Source organism: Rhinolophus hipposideros (assembly GCF_964194185.1).
Source record: "Rhinolophus hipposideros genome assembly, chromosome: 12".
Taxonomy (NCBI): domain Eukaryota; kingdom Metazoa; phylum Chordata; class Mammalia; order Chiroptera; family Rhinolophidae; genus Rhinolophus; species Rhinolophus hipposideros.
The window spans coordinates 26,180,440-26,197,392 of NC_138058.1; the positions used below are offsets into that span (position 1 = coordinate 26,180,440).

The 16,953-nt window shown below is 54.1% G+C and overlaps 1 protein-coding gene across 18 annotated transcripts in view; it reads right to left on the reverse strand.

Annotated features, from left to right (window-relative positions):
* The window catches only part of DYSF (dysferlin), a gene marked incomplete at its 5' end in the record, with an annotated part of 204,335 nt that overhangs the window by 112,850 nt on the left and 74,532 nt on the right, over positions 1–16,953 (reverse strand). For 10 of the 18 annotated variants that reach the window (XM_081069417.1, XM_081069428.1, XM_081069426.1 and 7 more), the window contains 7 exons: positions 912–1,104; positions 6,099–6,205; positions 8,185–8,309; positions 8,880–9,057; positions 10,307–10,420; positions 10,831–10,946; positions 12,527–12,568. In XM_081069417.1, coding sequence (XP_080925543.1) covers positions 912–1,104; positions 6,099–6,205; positions 8,185–8,309; positions 8,880–9,057; positions 10,307–10,420; positions 10,831–10,946; positions 12,527–12,568 — 875 coding nt within the window. The remainder of the gene's footprint in view (positions 1–911; positions 1,105–6,098; positions 6,206–8,184; positions 8,310–8,879; positions 9,058–10,306; positions 10,421–10,830; positions 10,947–12,526; positions 12,569–16,953) is intronic. The other 8 variants (XM_081069419.1, XM_081069415.1, XM_081069413.1 and 5 more) reach the window with 1 other exon arrangement.

Sequence of the window (16,953 nt, forward strand, 5' to 3'; positions counted from 1 at the left end):
AGCCTGAGGGGATTGTCCACAGCCTCTGTGAGGGGTAGGCCTGTGGCTGAGTGTTCCCCCAAATAGCTGGCCACGTGCCCGAGATCCTACTCAAGGACTGACTGGAGACCAGCACTGCCGGCTGCCTTCCCTTCCTCAGCATCCCTCCCACGTCCTGGGCCGCCTTCTCCCCTTCAACAACTCACTCCCCCAGGAACCCCTTGCACCGCCTGCCCCTCTCTGCACACTCCTCTGGGGAGAGCCTTCTATGGTCTCCACCCCCTCCCTGAGAAGAGGGGGAATCCACATGACTCTGGTCAGAATGGGCAGTAGCTGGGCTGCCTGTGACATATTGAGTAGACCTCGGTCCTCATTCTGGACAAATCCATGGCCTGCTTGGATGCCCAGCGAAGTAGGTGGGTACATGTGACCTGGGAGAAGGGGTGCCCCTGAAGACAAACTGGAGGCTCTTCTCTCTGATTAGATATGACAAAGTTCAGAGTTACTGCATATGTAGCCCCCTCAGGCCTGGGGCTGGGACTTCCAGGAGGGCAGGAAACAGGGCCCCTGGAAAGGCAGGAGCAGACAGGCACTGGTTGGCAGGGAGAACGAGCTGGATCCTAGGGAAGCAGGCGCCCTGGGTTCTGGTCCCAGCTCTGTCTACTAGGACACACTTTGGCAGCATTTATTACACACATTTGGGGACATTTACTGAATACCTACTACGTGTCAGGCTCTGTGCTACACCCAATATCCCGTTGTATCTTCTCTCCTCCTTCTATGTATGGGGACACTGAGGCTCAGAGAAGTTAAGTCACCTGCCCAAGGTCACTCAGCAAAAGCAGCCAGGGTTGGATCATGGTCCAGACAGTTGCCATTGCCCTCCTAGTTCTGATGTTCCAGGCAGGAAGGTGGCTCGCAGGGTTACCTACCTCATCCGCCAGGGCACGGAGACGCAGGAGCCAGTCCTCAGCCTGCTCCAAGGTGGCAGGGAGCTCGCAGCGGCCGAGCTTCAGGGCCAAGGCCACCTCGGTGATCTGGTTCAGGTGACGGGTGCGCAGCTTGTACAGGTACTGGTCCAGATGGGTGGCGGAGGGTATCTCTTGGACATTGCGCAGGGACTGGCTGTGAGAGACAGACAGATGGGATGTGCCCAATGAGCAAGCGCTCAGTGCAGGCACACACATGCGTGTGCACACGTATGTGCACAGGCCTCCACAACACATCGCACAGCCTCAGTCTGCCTGCTGGGCATTCTGTGTGTACCGGGCACCTTCTCCAGCCTGACCCGCGGGCAGTCATTTCCGTGCAACCTGCTCCGTCCTCACCTCCTGGAAGAAGCCTTCCCCAAACACAACGACCTCTGCTCTGAAGTCCCCAGGTGGGTCCTTCCCTGTCCCCTGCATCCTCCTAGAGCAGAGGCCTGAGCGCTAAGTTGCCCTTGGCTGAAATGAATAAATTCTGGTGTACACACACTTTCTTCAAGAAGGAAATTTATGGACCCCTGACAAGCCACTGCAGACGCTGTGGGGAGGCTGGCAGCCAGCAATACAGATGTGTCGACTTGGGGCGGCCCCACAACACCCCTCCCAGAACCTTCTATTTGGGAAACCTTTGGAGAGGAGCTGGGGGGGGACATGCAGTCCCCAAAACACAGCCCTAGGCCCCAAGTGGGTGGTTGGGCTTAAACTCCATCCTGTTTGGAGGCCAAGAACTCCGACCCCACCACCCCGTGGACTGCCGGAAAGTCCTTCAGGGGCTCCCCGTCACCAGACCAAGGCTCCGGGGTCAGTCAGCACACACACTGTCCTGCAGGATGAGGCGGGGAGGGGGAGGTCTGCGCCCGCCCTCACTAAGCAGCCCCTCTAGATGATCCCTGTTGAAGGCATGAGGGACTGCCCCACCTCCGCTGAGCCGGTGCTCCCAAACAGGACATCAGTCAAACCCACTCCGCAAGTTCTGCTCCCACCACTTACAGCCCCCCCCAACCTCATACTCCCCTCCCCGCAGCGTCTCGACTCCGGCTCCCGGCTGATTTATTTTTCTGCCAATTTCCCCGAGCTATGCAGAACCAATTACCGCCGGAGCGCAGCGGCACCGCGGCCGCCAGATACACCACTCTGGCAGGCCCTCGGCGCACTACATTTTTCCTGTTATTTTTTTTAATTGAATTTTTAGGGTGGGGGGAGCAGTACGCAAACTCCATCTCAGGAAACTTAAGCCCCGGGACCTGTCTCAGGTCACGTACTGCACACCCTGTAGTAATATAATATTTACTGCCCCGAGGGTGCCGGGGATGGGGCTGCCCCAGGCCAGGAGAGGGGCGGCCTCCATTCCCCAGCCCACTCGAACGTGGTGGAGGGGTATGTTCGCTGGGTAAAGGGGGGCCTGGGCCAGAGTCCTGGCTGGAGCCTGCCTGGAAAGGAGGCCTGAGTGGGCCTGAGGGTGGGGGCAGGCGGGTCTGGAGTGGGATATGGAGAGCCGAGCCAACCAGGGTGATTTATGCTCCCAGCCTGGGTCGGGAGCTGGGAGGGATTGCCATACAGACCACCAAAGGGAGACTTTCACGGAGACCACTAGCCCAGCCAAGACTCCCCAAGAAACAGCCAGGACCATGACTGCCACTAACAAGATGCCTTGGACCTTTCCTGCCCCAGGAAAGCCCAAGGCAGGGGCTATGGAAAGAACGGGAAACTCGGAAGAGGAGGCTAGATGACACTGTACCCCAAACCTCAACAGGGGCAGTTGTCCTGCCAATCCTGGCTGACTTGGAAATGGCAGGCAGGGCTCAGCACAGGCTGAGAACAGAACTGGGCGGCTCATGGAGTTGCTGCCTGCCCCGGCAGTGAGTGGGTGCCTTTATCAGAGACAGCTGCCCAGGAGGGAGCCGTATCCAGCCTGAAAGAACTGGCCCTGGGATCATTCATTTCCTTTCTCGTGAGCAACAGCTCTGCTGGTCCTGGCTAGGAACTGGGTCCAGCCCTGCCCTCAGGAAGCCCCCACGGAGCAATCTCAGAGGCAGGAGTACTTCCTGGAGGAAGTGGCCCCTAGCTGCATCTGGCAGGGCCAGCAGGAGTTAGTCAGGCCAAAAAGAGCAGGAAGGGTGTGCTGGCAGAAGGAGCAGTATATGCACAAGATGAAGGCTCAGAGCAGGAAGGAACATATGCAGGGTGGCTCCGAAGAGGCTGCAGGGTAGGACTGCTGGGGTCTGTGAGGCAGGGGGTGGGGACAGAGAGGCCTGTCCACCAGGATGAGGTCTGGGACTTTTCCAAACTGGAAGACACTGAAGGGCCGAAGTGGAGATGGCACAGCACAGTTTTAGGAAAATCACAGAGAATGAATTGAATGTCCTGGCAGGATAACCAGGTGGAGATGTGGGGTGGGCAGTTGGGTCTGCAGGGCTGGAGAGGAGAGAAGAGCGCTGGGCTGAAAGAACTGTGGGCACCACTGGCCCATAGGGAGAAAGGCTCCCAGAGAGAGAGGGCAGGAAACGGCTCCTATAGAATGAAGGAACTAACGTAGGAGGCATGGGTAGGGGCTGGCTGGGAAATGGGTGAGCAGCCAGTGGTCAACCAACGTGAGCTGGCTTAGGAGCCCCCTCGCCTGGTTGCCCTGCTTGCCAGCCAGGGCAAGCGTGGTTGAGCATTCATGACAATGCTCAACACAGAGCCAGAGGGGGAGGAAGCCTTCTTGCTGTGGCCCCAGGGCTGTTGGTGGCCACAGGGGGTGCCTGAAGGAATCAGTCCTGATCGCTGGCATTCCTCCCCTGGAGAGCCACTTGTGCATTCCCCAGAGGACGGAAACCTCCTCCTAAGCTCCTGACCTGGGACCTGTGCCCCCCAGAAGGCCTCAGGCCCCATTATATCCTGAGGAAAATGACTCAAGGGGACTAGGCTTTGGCAGAACCCTTCACGAGCCCTGACCGGGCAGGGAGGGCAGCCCGACTTGGATCCCACCCGTCTCAGATGTTTCAGACACCTCAGACCTGCCAGGGGCCACACAGCACATGAGTCATGAGCAGAGCACTGGCCCACCCTCCGCAGCCACGCTGTCAGGCTGGGCCAATCGGGGCATGCATGGCAAGTCACTCTGAGGCGCTCCCCATGGTGACCATGTGGACCCGGGCACCCCTCGGGCCCCACGCTCACTCCGACCTCCAGACCACACATGTCCCATAGGCACCCCCCACTCTACACGGCCAGTCCTAAACTTCTCTTCTTCCCCAAAACCTGCTCTTCCCCTGCTAAGCTCTCGGCGAATGACCTTACCATCAGCCAGCTGCCCTGGCCAGAGCCAGGAGATCATTCTGGACCTTCCTTGGGCCATCACATCCAACCCACCATCGAGTCTTGTCCATTAGAGAGCAGTGCAGCACCAAGGGCCTCGGCCACTTACTATGGCTGTGAATCTGGGCAAGCTGTTTAACCTCTCCATGCTCAGTTCCTTCATCTGTAAAAGGTGGATCGCTCTACTTCCTACCTCACACGATTTTTACGATGTAGTTCATACAGGTAAAATTCTTAGAACAACACCTGACCCAGAACATGCTCACTAGGAGGCTGTTGTCCTGTTGATGCTTCCTGAATGGTCCACACTGCCCTCAGCCTCCCTCTGCCCCCACGCCTCCGAGTATCCCTGCCTTGGCTGGTGCCTGGCCCAGTGTCCCCTGACCACCACCACCACCACCGGCCCATCCCTCGCACTGCAGCCAGAGTGAGCATCTGAACCACGGGAACCACTGGGCCCCCAGATGGCTCCCAGGGCTGAGCTTGCCTTAGCAGACACCTGAGCTCTGCCCCATTTGGACTTCAGCGTCCCTGGTGACCCCCCGCCCCCGCCCTCTCTCAGAGGAAGCAGGCATTTCAGGCCCCTGCACCCTTGCCTGGGCAGTCTCCTCTCCAAAGGCTGACTCCTAGTCCTGCTCCGTCAGAGTTCAAATCGGCATCCCCTCCTCCAGGAAGCACCCGAATGAGATGTGCGTTACATACAGCTGCTCTGAGCTCCTACGGCACGTGCCTCTAACTCCCTTCCTTTGCTCACTTCTGCATGAATCGCCCGCTGGAGGGCTGAAGCTTCCCCCTTGTCAGTATGCTCTGCCAGGCTTCAGGAAGGTTTGGGGATGAGTGAAAGACCTGTCTGCAATTCCACTACTGGTGGGAGGGAGAGGGACAAAGAGCGATTCTTGGGGGAAACGTTCCTTCTGAAGGAGATGTCCTTCCCAGCAGGAGCACAGAGGACTAGAAGCATGGTGATGTCTCAGCAGGACGGCATTGCTCATACCTTCAACAGTGGGTGGGACAATAGGATTTAGAGCGGGCATAGAACACATTTGCATATATTCACACTTAACCCCATAGAAAGTAGAAAGGCAGCCTTTTTACTATTAAGTCCATTTAACTGCTGAGAAAACTGAGATCCAGAGAAGAAAGCTGCCCAAAGCTGCACAGCTGGTTAAAGGGACAACAACCTACATCTCCTGACATCGCTTCTTCTTAATAATAACGTTAGCTACCATTTATTAAACACTTCCTAAAGGCCAGGCACTTTGTTTCTGTGATAGTATAAGTAGTCATTCTCAATGTCAAGTTGAAGATGAAGAAACCAAGGTTCAGAACAGGTGCGTGGTGAACCCCAAATCACCCAACGGTGGAGGAGATGCTGAGATGCTCCCCTCCTGCCGGGCCTCAGAGCCCCTGTTCTCCATCACCCCCAGGGTCCCTTCTTCCTGAAAATCAGCCATGTCAATAGAAGGCTAAACAGAAACCATGGTCCCCGACATGGCCTTGGGGGAAGGAGGGGCGCCATCACCCCCCTCAGCCAGCTCCTCCTGCAGATTCCATCAGGGAAATAAGAGGTCGGGGATCAGACACAATGCTCCCCATTCAGGTGAGCCAGGCCGCCCCAGGCCCACAGCTGCCGCTGCTGCAGGGAGATTTATGACCTGCTCTAAATGTCACCTTTTCAACTCCCCGCGCTGGCTCCACCACCTTTGGACTCAGCACGGGCTGGACTGCTAGCCAAGCGTGGCTGGGGAGACGTGCCGTTGCTCACCACCACACACGAACACTCCCAGGGAAAGGGCCTCGTGGAGCCAGGAGGGAGGGCGTGGGCACCCCTACCTGCAGTCTGCAATGAGCTCATCCATCAGCTGAGCCACCAGGGTGTCCACGTCCTCGGTGGAACACTGTGCCTTCAGGGCCAGGTGGACTTGCTCCAGGCCAGCTTCCTGGAGAATAGGCAAGCAAGGGTCAGGGCCGGCTCTGGGGGCAGAAGGTGCACACTCAGCCCCCAGCGCCCAGACCCTGTCACCATTTCCAGCCCCAGAACAAAAAAGGAGAGAGTAGTGGTTAGAGCACAGAAGGCAGAGCCCAGACCCGACAAACCAGGGTCTGTCCTGGCTCGAGGACATTCCAGGGCTTCCCACACCTAACTGATCCAAATTCTGCAGCCTGGGACTCCAACCTCGTGGGTGGTCACAAGAAGTTCAGGTGCTGTGTGCAGACTTCGACAGAACTGGATTGTATCCCACTCCCGATGGGCCCCTTCAAGCCAGGTCTTCCATCTCACAGGCAAGTGACCTCTGAGCCCCTCTAGTTTCCTACCTGGGATACTCTCTCTTTCCCAAATCCTACCCCCCAGCCAGCTAGGGTCACATCCTCCTTTCAGAAGCACTCAGAAAACCTCCAATAACAACGTTCCCATTGCAAATTCCTATGGCCGGCTCACACCCTCCATGGAGCACTTCTCCAGCCATTTCCATGGGCCTCGGTCCTGAGCTAGGAGGCAGAGGTCTCTCACAGAATACCCATCAGACCAAGGGCGGTCGCTCAGTCTCCCACGCCCCTTCCCACCCACCAGCCTTACTGAACAGGAGCTCCACCCTGGGACCACCAGTCTGGGGACAGGCCCTGGGAAGAACACATCGTTCCAACCCTCAAGGACTTTCCTGTGAGAAAATAACTGGCTCAGAGAACGGAGTCTCAACTTAAACAGCATCAGCTCCAAGTTCTCCTACACCTTGGAGGTTGCCAGTCTCAGGGAAGATGTGGCCCCCACGGCCCCCACCTGGGTGTGTATGCCCTCCCAGCCACTCCAACACCCCAATCATCTCCTTCCTCTTCCACCCTCCCTCCTCACTAGGCTCACCTCTTCACCCACCGATATGTCCAAGCCTCTCAGCCCACTTCCTTCCATCCCACTGTTCCTCACTTGCTCCAGCATCATGGCCACACCTGCCTCCTCCACATTCCCACGGGCCACGTGCCTTGTGGGTGAACCTCCACCCCATGGACACACAGAAATGGCCTGGGGCCACCACCAGGAGCACCAGCTTCTCGCCCTGGGCCTCTAGACCTCTGTCCGCTTTGATTTCCTTCCACTTTCTGGCCAAGCACCGGCTTGTCACTCCCAGCCTCCACAGGCAACCCCCTGGTCACATCCAAAACAGGACTCAACACTCTGCTCTTCTCTCAACTTCCCAGCCCTCCCTCCTTCCCCATCCAATAGACCACCAGGTGCTGCCAGCCCAAGTCCTGCAGTTTTCTCCCCAGGTTATCTCCTTTCCAGTGCTCGTCAGTCTCCCCTGGACCACTGCAATGGCAACCTGGCCAGCCTCCTGTCTCCTACCCCCTCCCTGCCCTGCAATGCCCCCCTGATGCTCTTGGCCCTCTCTCTCCGCTGAGCCCTATCTCTCACCGGTACTCCTGGAGTGTTACCTGAATTGAAGTTGGGAACTTCTGTATGGGAGGTATGGGTGAAACTGGGCTCTCCTTTGCTAAACTGACTCCCTGAGGGCAGGGCAGCTCCTTGTTCACACCCACCTTCTAGCTAGAAATTTCAAGCACAAGCCCTTGCATGCGGTGAGCGTCAAAGGCATTTGATGAATGAATGAATAAATAAAAGAACAAACAAACGAACGAGTGTGAGACTCTGTCCTGCTGCTCCTTGCTCAGTTTCTCTCAGCTCTTTCTCTGTGCTGTCTCCTACATCAGACTAAGGGCTCCCAGGATAGTTCTCACTCCCTCTCCTCTCTTTCTAGTATGCAAGACAGGACCGCAAACCTGGCACTGTTAGGGCACAAGGGACCCAGACGTCATGAAGGTCTGCAGGCATAGTTATGTGTGCACCCACAGGGAGCTGGTCTGAAGACACCACTATGGAGAGTGCATGTGCAGGCTACGTGCAGGTGGGGCAGCTTCCACTCACCAGCCGGTCAGCGATCCTCAGCAGTTGGTTCTGAGCCTCCACTCTGTGGCTGATGTCCTCCCAGTAGGATGACAGCACCACCACAGGCTTCACGTTGCCCCACGGTAAGTAGTAGTAGTGGCACCCTGGAAGGACATGATTGGCCTGGTACTGAGTCAGGGGTGGAGCAGTGGGTGGGAAGGGGACCAAGGGTGGGATAGGTTTAGGCACCTGCTCCCCCTTCCCACTAAGAATTCCCTCAGACACACGTGCATGACCGGTATTCCCCACTGTGCAGACAAGGGGCCTGAGCTCTCTTCATGTGCTAAACAGTCAGCTGCTGCTCTCATTAGGGTTCCTTAACACATGCAAACAAAGGGGTTGTTAGAAGGACTCTGGAAAACCCCAATTCTTCAGAATCTCTACACCAAGCCCAACAGCCACCGTGTGATCAACGATCACCGTAGGTCAGGATCGGTGCTGACCACAGCTGGTGTTGGGAGACCAACCTGTGTAGGTCCTGGCAGCAGGGACCTACTGGGAGGTGAGCCGGGGGAGGCGGCACAGCGGAAACAGAACAGGCGGTCCCCCACAATAGGTTTGCCCAGGCCGGGCCCTGAGTGGACCTCTGGCAGCTTTCCGTGCGGGGCAGGACTTGGGGTCCAGCCCCTCTCTGTGGTCTGGGTCCTATCCAGGCACGTGGCCTCTGGCCTCACCATCAAAGACCGCCCGGCTGTACTGGGTGGTGGAGGCCAGTGGCAGGCAGGTCGTATCGAACTTGTTGCCGTAGTTCCCGATGCTGACCTCGAACTGGATGGCATCATCAACATCCTGCAGCATGGAGGCCGAGTAGAAGGCAGCGAAGAGGGAATACTTGCGCCTTCGGAGGTACTTCTGGGAACAGAGAGGGCAGCCAGAGAGTCACAGGGAGGAGGAAGAGAGACACCAGAGTGGGGAGGGGTCACATGCCTGGCAGGCCCTGGCCATTCCTGGTGGCCAGTAAATCCTGCCTGCACAGATGGGTGGCGAATGGTCCAGCTCAGCAACAGTGCCCAGATATGGTTACTGACTGAGCAAACTTATTCCAGGCCTGTGTGCTTGGCCACGTTCCTCTAATAAGGTCTGTGCCTCCAAGGGCATGCTGCTCCTTAATCCAAACCAGCAGCCATGACACCGCCATCCTGGGGAGCCTGGTTTTCCGTATCTGCTGCTCAGAAGGGACAGGAGGCTCTAAACCACCATGCCCCACCCAGGGCATCCACCCCACACCACTCGGGGGCTCCTCTCCCCACACCAGCCAGCTCTGCCATGTGCCTGGGATAAATGAATACCACTGTCCCCTCTGGACATCGGGCACAGGGCTGAGGACATGGGAGGCACTCAGTCACAAGAAGCAGGATGACTTTACGATCCCCTTCATGGAAGGCAGAGCAAAGAGGGATTAACATAGCTGGGTTTTTGAATAATATAAACAGCAATAGCTAACTAACACTGACTGAGTGCTTACTGCGTATGGGTAAGAATTAACTGAACCCTCACAACAATCTTATGGGGTAAGTATAATTATTACCCTTCCTTTACAGATAAGGAAACAGAACAGCTGGTACTGGTCAAGCCAGGACTAAAACCAGCGCTGTCTGACTACAGAGCCTGAAAACTTAAATCACCATGTGGACTCCATACAGCTGCCTCTTGGGTACAAGGCCCAGCTCCCCCACTTGTTGTTCTGATACATTGGAGCCTCAGTTTCTTCATCTATAAAATGGAGAAATGCTAACAGCAGCCACCTCATGGGTGCTGGGAGGACTCGATGACAGCAGGATGTCACTAGCACAGAATCTGACGCATGATGAGTGTTTAACAAGTGTTCGCTACTCTTACATTATTGCTATGAAATAACCTCTCAGTTTGTATCGAGCTCTAGGCTTTTAAAATATTTTCATTTATCTTTATGAGCCTCTGAACATTCCTCAGGGAGGCAAAATAGGTGTGGGGTCACTCCCACTTCCCAGCTGAGTCACTGAAGCCCAGAGGGGTGAAGGCACATGAGTGTGGATAGAGCTGAGCCCTTGTCCACCATGACACCTAGAGGCCAACCCCCCTTCACCACCCTCCTCACCACTTCGAGAGCCACGCCTCTCACCTCTACCCGGAGAATGTCATCTGCGGGGAGATCCTCCACCTTCTGCTCACTGTGCTCCACCAGCTTGGTCTCCAGGGAGAGCAGAACCCGGCCTCGGTAGGCCACTCCTTCCCCCTGAGAGGGAAGGTTGGATCACCAGGAGCAGGGGGAAAGGAGGGGAGAAGGAAAGGGGCCTGATCTGTCTCTGAAGTCGCTCATCTCCCAGGCACCAAGGAGGTCTCTGAGCCACCCCCATCACTCTGCAGATGAGGAAATGGTGCCCAGAGAATTCAAGTGACAGACCAAACCACCCAGATGGTCAATACCAGGCTCTAACCCAGCCAGAGGAGATATAAAACCTGAGACAGATGAGGTGAGGGGGCTGGGCCCTCAGGGTCCAGGAAAATGGGGGATTAGCCCTAAAGGAGAGGCAAAAGGGAAGGGTGTGGGAGGGGGGGAAACGGCCAGGAGGAAACCAGGCAGAAGGAGGGCTCTCTGAGGACGTGTGGAGCGGGGGTGGGGTGGAGCAGGGCCAGCAGGCTCACCTTGCCTGTGTTGAGCTCCGCATAGGGGTCCGGGAAGCCAGTGAACTCCCTGGGACTGCCGTACAGGTTGACGTAGCAGGGCCCAAAGGTGGGCAGGAAGCCCAGGTGGTCGTCCACTGAGAGACAGGCAGGTCAGAGGGGCTTTCCAGTGGTCAGTCCAGCCTCCTCCAGGCCGGAGTCCATCCCAGCCCTTACACATGCACACGCCCCGCACATGTATGAAGACTAGTCACATTGTCTCCCGTATGTCCCTTTAATCCTCACCGCAATGCTGAGACATGGAGATTTTTACTATATTTAGGATCTCATTTACGATTTCCTCATTTTACAGATGAGGAAACTGAGGCTCAGGGATGCAAAGAAACGAATGGCTCCAACATGGCATGACCCCAAATGATCTGACCTCAAAGCCCATGCACTAAACCGGCAGGTAAAGCTGGGGCCAGGGCCCTCCCCTGCCCCACCCTTTTCAGGCAGTACCCCATTCTGCATCCTGTCTCCATCCCACACATGAGTGTAGGGGGGCACAAAGGTGGTCCCAGAGCCTGGTGACCAGAGAAGCCATCTCCCAGGGCACCAGGGAGGGGGCCCAGCCAGATGTCCCCCCACAAGGTGGCCCCTTGGGTACATGGCCCACCGCCCCTGAGACAGACCACCTAAAAGCCCTGACTCATGCTGGGATCCCCTCCCCCTCTTCACATTGTGCAGAAAAGCATCTTTCAGTGGAGAAAGTTGGAGGAGAGTTACAAGGGGAATTACACTAACGATGAGCGACCTCTCTTCTCCACAGCATTTCCCTCTTGGGGGAAGGGAGAGGCTCTTTGGTTAATGTCATGATTTTCCAGCTGACAGCCAAGTTTCCCAGGATGGGATTTCACTGGCCATACTCTGAAAACCCTGAAAAGCCAGAACACCAAAGGTGGGAAGTGGGCCCAGGGAGAACAGGAACCATGTCGTAGGATCCAATCCATACAAGCAGAGTGAACACAAAATAAATGGCCTCAGCAGGTGAACACAAAATAAATGGCCTCAGCAATGAAGTGCTGGAGGCAGACCTGAGGACACGAGCAGAGAGCCCTGAGTCCCACCTAGTGGCAACACCCCGGGTGGGGTGGGGGGACGGAGCTTGAGAAATAAGAAGGCAGGAGGAACATGCCTCCCCCAGAGCCAGGGGCGGCTCTGTACGCATCTTCACTCTCCCTCCTGTCCCCAGCACAGCTGGGACTCTGGCATTTAGGACAGAGGTGGGAGGCCCAGGCCGAGGGAACTAACATGAGCATTACTAATTCTTTGTAGCAGTCATCTCAATTATGATTTACCTTGCAGATTTCAACTTCAAGAGTTTTCAGCTCCCCCTGGCCTCCTTCTGCTCCCCAAAATGCCCCTTGCCCCACGGAGGACACCCACGCCGGCCCCACCCCCTCTTTGCTTTGCGTGGACTCATTGATCATCAGCTGGGGCCCAGCAGATTCAGGAAGGGGTTCGGTGGGTGGGAGAAAATTGCCTTTAAATTCCAAGCAATTTACATACTCAACTGCAGTTCAGAGGTAACGGCCAAAGGTAAGCTAGGGGACCCGTGGCGAGGAATCTCAGACCCACCTCAGGCAAATCAAAAATTCCAGGCAACCAGCACCCTCTCCCCTCCAGCAAAACCCCAGGCCCACCCCCTCCTCATACGCAAGGTGAAAGCACATACTGTCCGTGGCTGGAGGAGGCTTGACCACACCTGCAGGCTCCTCTGAAGCGTAAAGAAATGGAAAAGGGGTTAGGATGGTCATGGCTGAGAGGTGGACCTGTTACGTGAAACGGCATGTGGATGGAGAGCTGGCGCAGAGAGAGATGGAAAGACAGCTCCCCCTTGTGGGAAACAGATGTGACCTGAGGCCCTACCCCCAGCCCAGCTGTGAATGGATCCCAAAGTATCCCCGGCCCCCAGCCAAACACAGCCCCCAGTGCCATGCTGAGCCCTCAGGTCCCTCCCCATTGGGATCTGCCTGCACATCTGCGGGTTCTGTTTGCCAATTGAAAACCTGACCCGAAACTTGACTCAATACGTTCAAGAAATAACACAGAGAAGAAAATGTGCTTTTCCATATTATAGCCAGAAAAGTGAGGGAAACAAAGTACAGACACAAAGAAAGGGTGGAGGAAGCACAGAAGGGCCAGAACTAGGCAGCCAGGCACACCCAGTGCTCCACCCAACAGGCAGGTTGACACTTGGGTCCCAGCTCCCTGAGAGGGGACATTACACGGCACAATATCTCCACCTAGTGGCTATTTCTAGTATTGCCACTGAGGGCCCTGTGTTGCATTTTCACAACAGCGGGAACTGGAATCTAGCTTCTGACGCCTGCCTCAAGTGAAACAGTGCCAGACACGGTCCATTAGCTGAAGGTTCTACACACTTAGGTGTGTCCCTAAATGCTGTTAGAAATAAGAGGAGCAAGGACGGTGGTATTCTGGCACACTTCCTGGCTCCTGAAATCCATCCTTCACTCCTAGGCAGGTACAAGATGCCACAAACAGAGTGAGCACCTCTCAGTCTCCTTCCATGATCCTCTCTGATTTCTGCCCCTTCCCACACTCTGACCTTCCCTGTCTCCTTCTCCAACCAGCTAAGTGTAACCAAGTCTGGGGTCATGACCAAGCCTGGGGATGGGGTGGGTGAAATCCCTGATTATTTTCATTCTTTGGTCACTGTTACCTATTGGTCTCCTTCAAAACAATAATGCCTATGACCATTTCCCCGTAGCTACATGATTGTAGTGAAGAGCTAAGAGTTGAGCAAAGCATTTGAAGAAAGAATGAGCAAAGACACAGAGAGAGAGAGAGAATGAAGAAGAGAGAAGAGGGGAACGTGGAAGTCCGAACACAAGGACAGGGCTGACCCATCAAATACAGAAGGCGGTTAAGAGCGAGGCCCCATGGCAGGGGGCCTGACATCCTAGGACCCAGCTCCACAGCCTGGCCTCAGCTGGGAACACCAGCTGGCAGAAGTCAGGGGTGCAGAAACTATAAGTCATGGCCATTTCCACAGACATAGGTTCTCCTCAGTGGGAAAGCCGGGCTTCTGGTTGTAGGGGAGCTTTCAGCAACAGAGAGAGGACTGGCACCAGCCCAGCTGCAGCTCAGAGGAGAGTAGTGGGCAGGGCCCACCGGAAGCAGACAGATTCCATTTTTAAGTTCCTTCCAAATGATTACAAACAGGCCCAGCCAGTTATCTCAAGGTAATGAGGCTGAGATGGTAGTTCTGACCCCCACGTGCTTGTTGCAGAGGCAAACGTGCCTTCCCACCCAGGGACCAACTCTGAATCCTGGCTGCAAATACCGCTGTCACCTAATCCCACCAGCCATCTGACCAACACCTGCCTCTGGTGGCTGGGAGGACCAAGAGGGTGGCCACAAAGTAGCCTGTTTCCCAGAGGCACCTTTCATTCATTCTTCCTGTATTCATTCATTCATTCGTTTGTTTGTTCAACAGACCTAACCAAGTACAGTGCTGTGTTAAGACGTGGTCCTACTGACAACTTAGGCCAAGGATTCCTAATTTGGGGCAAGGTCCCAGGTCTCCAGGTGTTGAGGGTCATCCCAGGTTCTCTCCCCTATGTCTGCAAACAGCTCATAAAGTCAAGGGCAGAGTGACAGTGAAATTGTCCAACACAACGCCTCTATTTAGTCCCTATCACACTTCCGCCAAAACACAAGTGTTTTGGTGTGTTTTCCCTTAAGACCAAGGAACTGGAGCTGTGGAAGCCCCAAAACACGGATAAATACTCCCAGTTTTGGGCCTGAGCAGCCACGCCCAACTCTCTCACCTGCGGGAAGCCCAGGGCGAGCGTGAGCAGACCCTCCCAGCCCAGTGCACCACACTTTACAGCCCCATCCCAGCTCCGCAGACAGTCCTGGGGACACCGGTGTTTCCTCCTGGAGAGGCTGCGGGCCGTGACCACAGCCATCCCTGCCGGCTCCCTCTGCCTCTAGGCACACTTCCCACGCCCACGGTTTGGCTGTCTGACACCAGCCGGCACCAAGCAGGAAGAAAAAACAAGAACTGCTGGGAAATCAACCATAATCTATGTTCGAAAGACAAAAAGAAACTAACTTCAGATTTCTTTGCTGTGGAATAAAATGAAGGACACAAGTGCTATTTATGTAGCATGATTTTCATATGTATAAAATTATAAAAGAGTCTGTGTAGGTTTCACAGGTCTCATGAGCCGTTACTTTCCAGAAGAACTGCAGCATCTCAGGTAAGCAGTCCTTTTTAGAGAACAAAATTTTTAGTAAATGCTTTGGAGCACAGAATCCAAGGAATACTTAAGTGTGCCCAGGCAAACTTGTGGGCAGAAGTGCTTAAGAGGCTAGTGTTAGGTTTTATCCTCACTGGAAATAAAAATGAAAACATGAAAACGAAAACTCTGGGTTGGACCAAATAATCTGGTAAACCATGAGGCAGGGAATATAGAGAAAAAACCTATTTTTATAGTTCAGTTTAGTTCGGGTTTTGAGAGCAGTGAGGAAATAAAGCATTGTCGTGCTAGAAGCCCCCAACGTGAAGAAAAATACAAAGAGCTAAAAGGAAAAGTGCAATGACAGGTTCTGAGGTGGCCTCAGGACGAGTGGGAGAAGCTTGGCAGGGAGAAGGCAAGTGCAAACCTTCAGGGCACAGGAAAGGGACACATCTCTGAGGGAAGGGACATCAGAGCAATCATGAATGGCTCATTTGAGCAGTAACTCTTTTATTTACAGAGAGCAAGCTATTTAACAGAACATTTTAAACTGGTTAGCTGGTGGTAGGAATATTCTCGTCTATTTCCAAAACAATCTGTAGGAGACGGTGGTCTGGCTTTTGAATGCCTCCCTGAACCACACGGCGTTGCCCATGGTCTGGGCGCCATCTAGTGGCCAAATAAACGTCTTTCTAACGTTGCCATTAAAATATTCATGATAACCCTGAAAAAGACCAAGGCCATCATCACCACCAGCAGGAAGACTGATGGTGGAACAAGGATCTAAATTCTCCTTTAGGCAGCTGATGGCAGACACAGCTGTAGCCTCATGAAACAGCGCTGTCAGAAAACAGTCAAAATTTCAATTTGTGCCTCTACCAGGGTCTGTTCCTGGATTTGGAGACAGGGATAGCACCAGGCAGAAAACTAGATTAAAGTCAAGAAGAGATTCCTTCCATACCAGGACATCCGATCTGTGAGGAGGCAGAACACCCTCTCTCCGACCCCACCCTCAAGATGCACTGCCCCCCACTTCAAATATTTCTACCTTAACATCCAAGACAGCGAGTCTCAGAAATTATCTGAACAGGGAGTCCACATCCTGGGACAGCAGTTCCCACAATGAGGGGGTGGGGGTGGGGACTGAGACAGAAAGAACCCAGAGATCAGTGCCTTCCGGAGGCAGTTTTTGGGTATTCCACTAATTACAAACATCAAAAATGAAATCAGAGGGCAAAGAACAGCTAAATGCTAACACTGAGCAAAGGCACCTGGGAGTTCACTGTACAGTTCTTTACTTTTACGTTGTTTGAATTCTCTATCATTAAAAGCTTTGTTTCATTTTGTTTTGTTTTAATGTTTCAGAGAACGTAAGAGACAGGATTGGTCAACTTCAATAGCACTAGGTGGAGTCTTCCAGAAACTGGGCACATCGACCTGTCTTCCAGGTAAAAATCTGACAAGATGGATGGACAGAGACCCACACACCTCTCTGTAGAAAGACACCAACAGTGAACAGATCTTATAGGGTTATAGGGTGAGTAAAGGAGGAAGAATGAATAACATTGTCAACCAGAATAGGGAAATGGCATCTGTAAGATTCAAGTGAGCATTCACCTGAAATTCTCAGGAAATGATTTTGAATCTTCACTAGAGTGCAAGAAGACATAGCTTTTGTGGTACAAAACAGAACTTCAGGGAGAGAATAAAGATCGAAAGGGAACTATTAAAAAGAATGATTGAAGGAAAAGAGGGCATGACAAGAAACTAAAAATGCAACAGCCAATTTTAAACCACATGGGAAACAGGAAAAAGCAGAATACAAGGAAAAAAAATAAGATTAGTGATGCAGAAAGCTAATAATAATGATACTAAACAGCAAACATTATTTTAG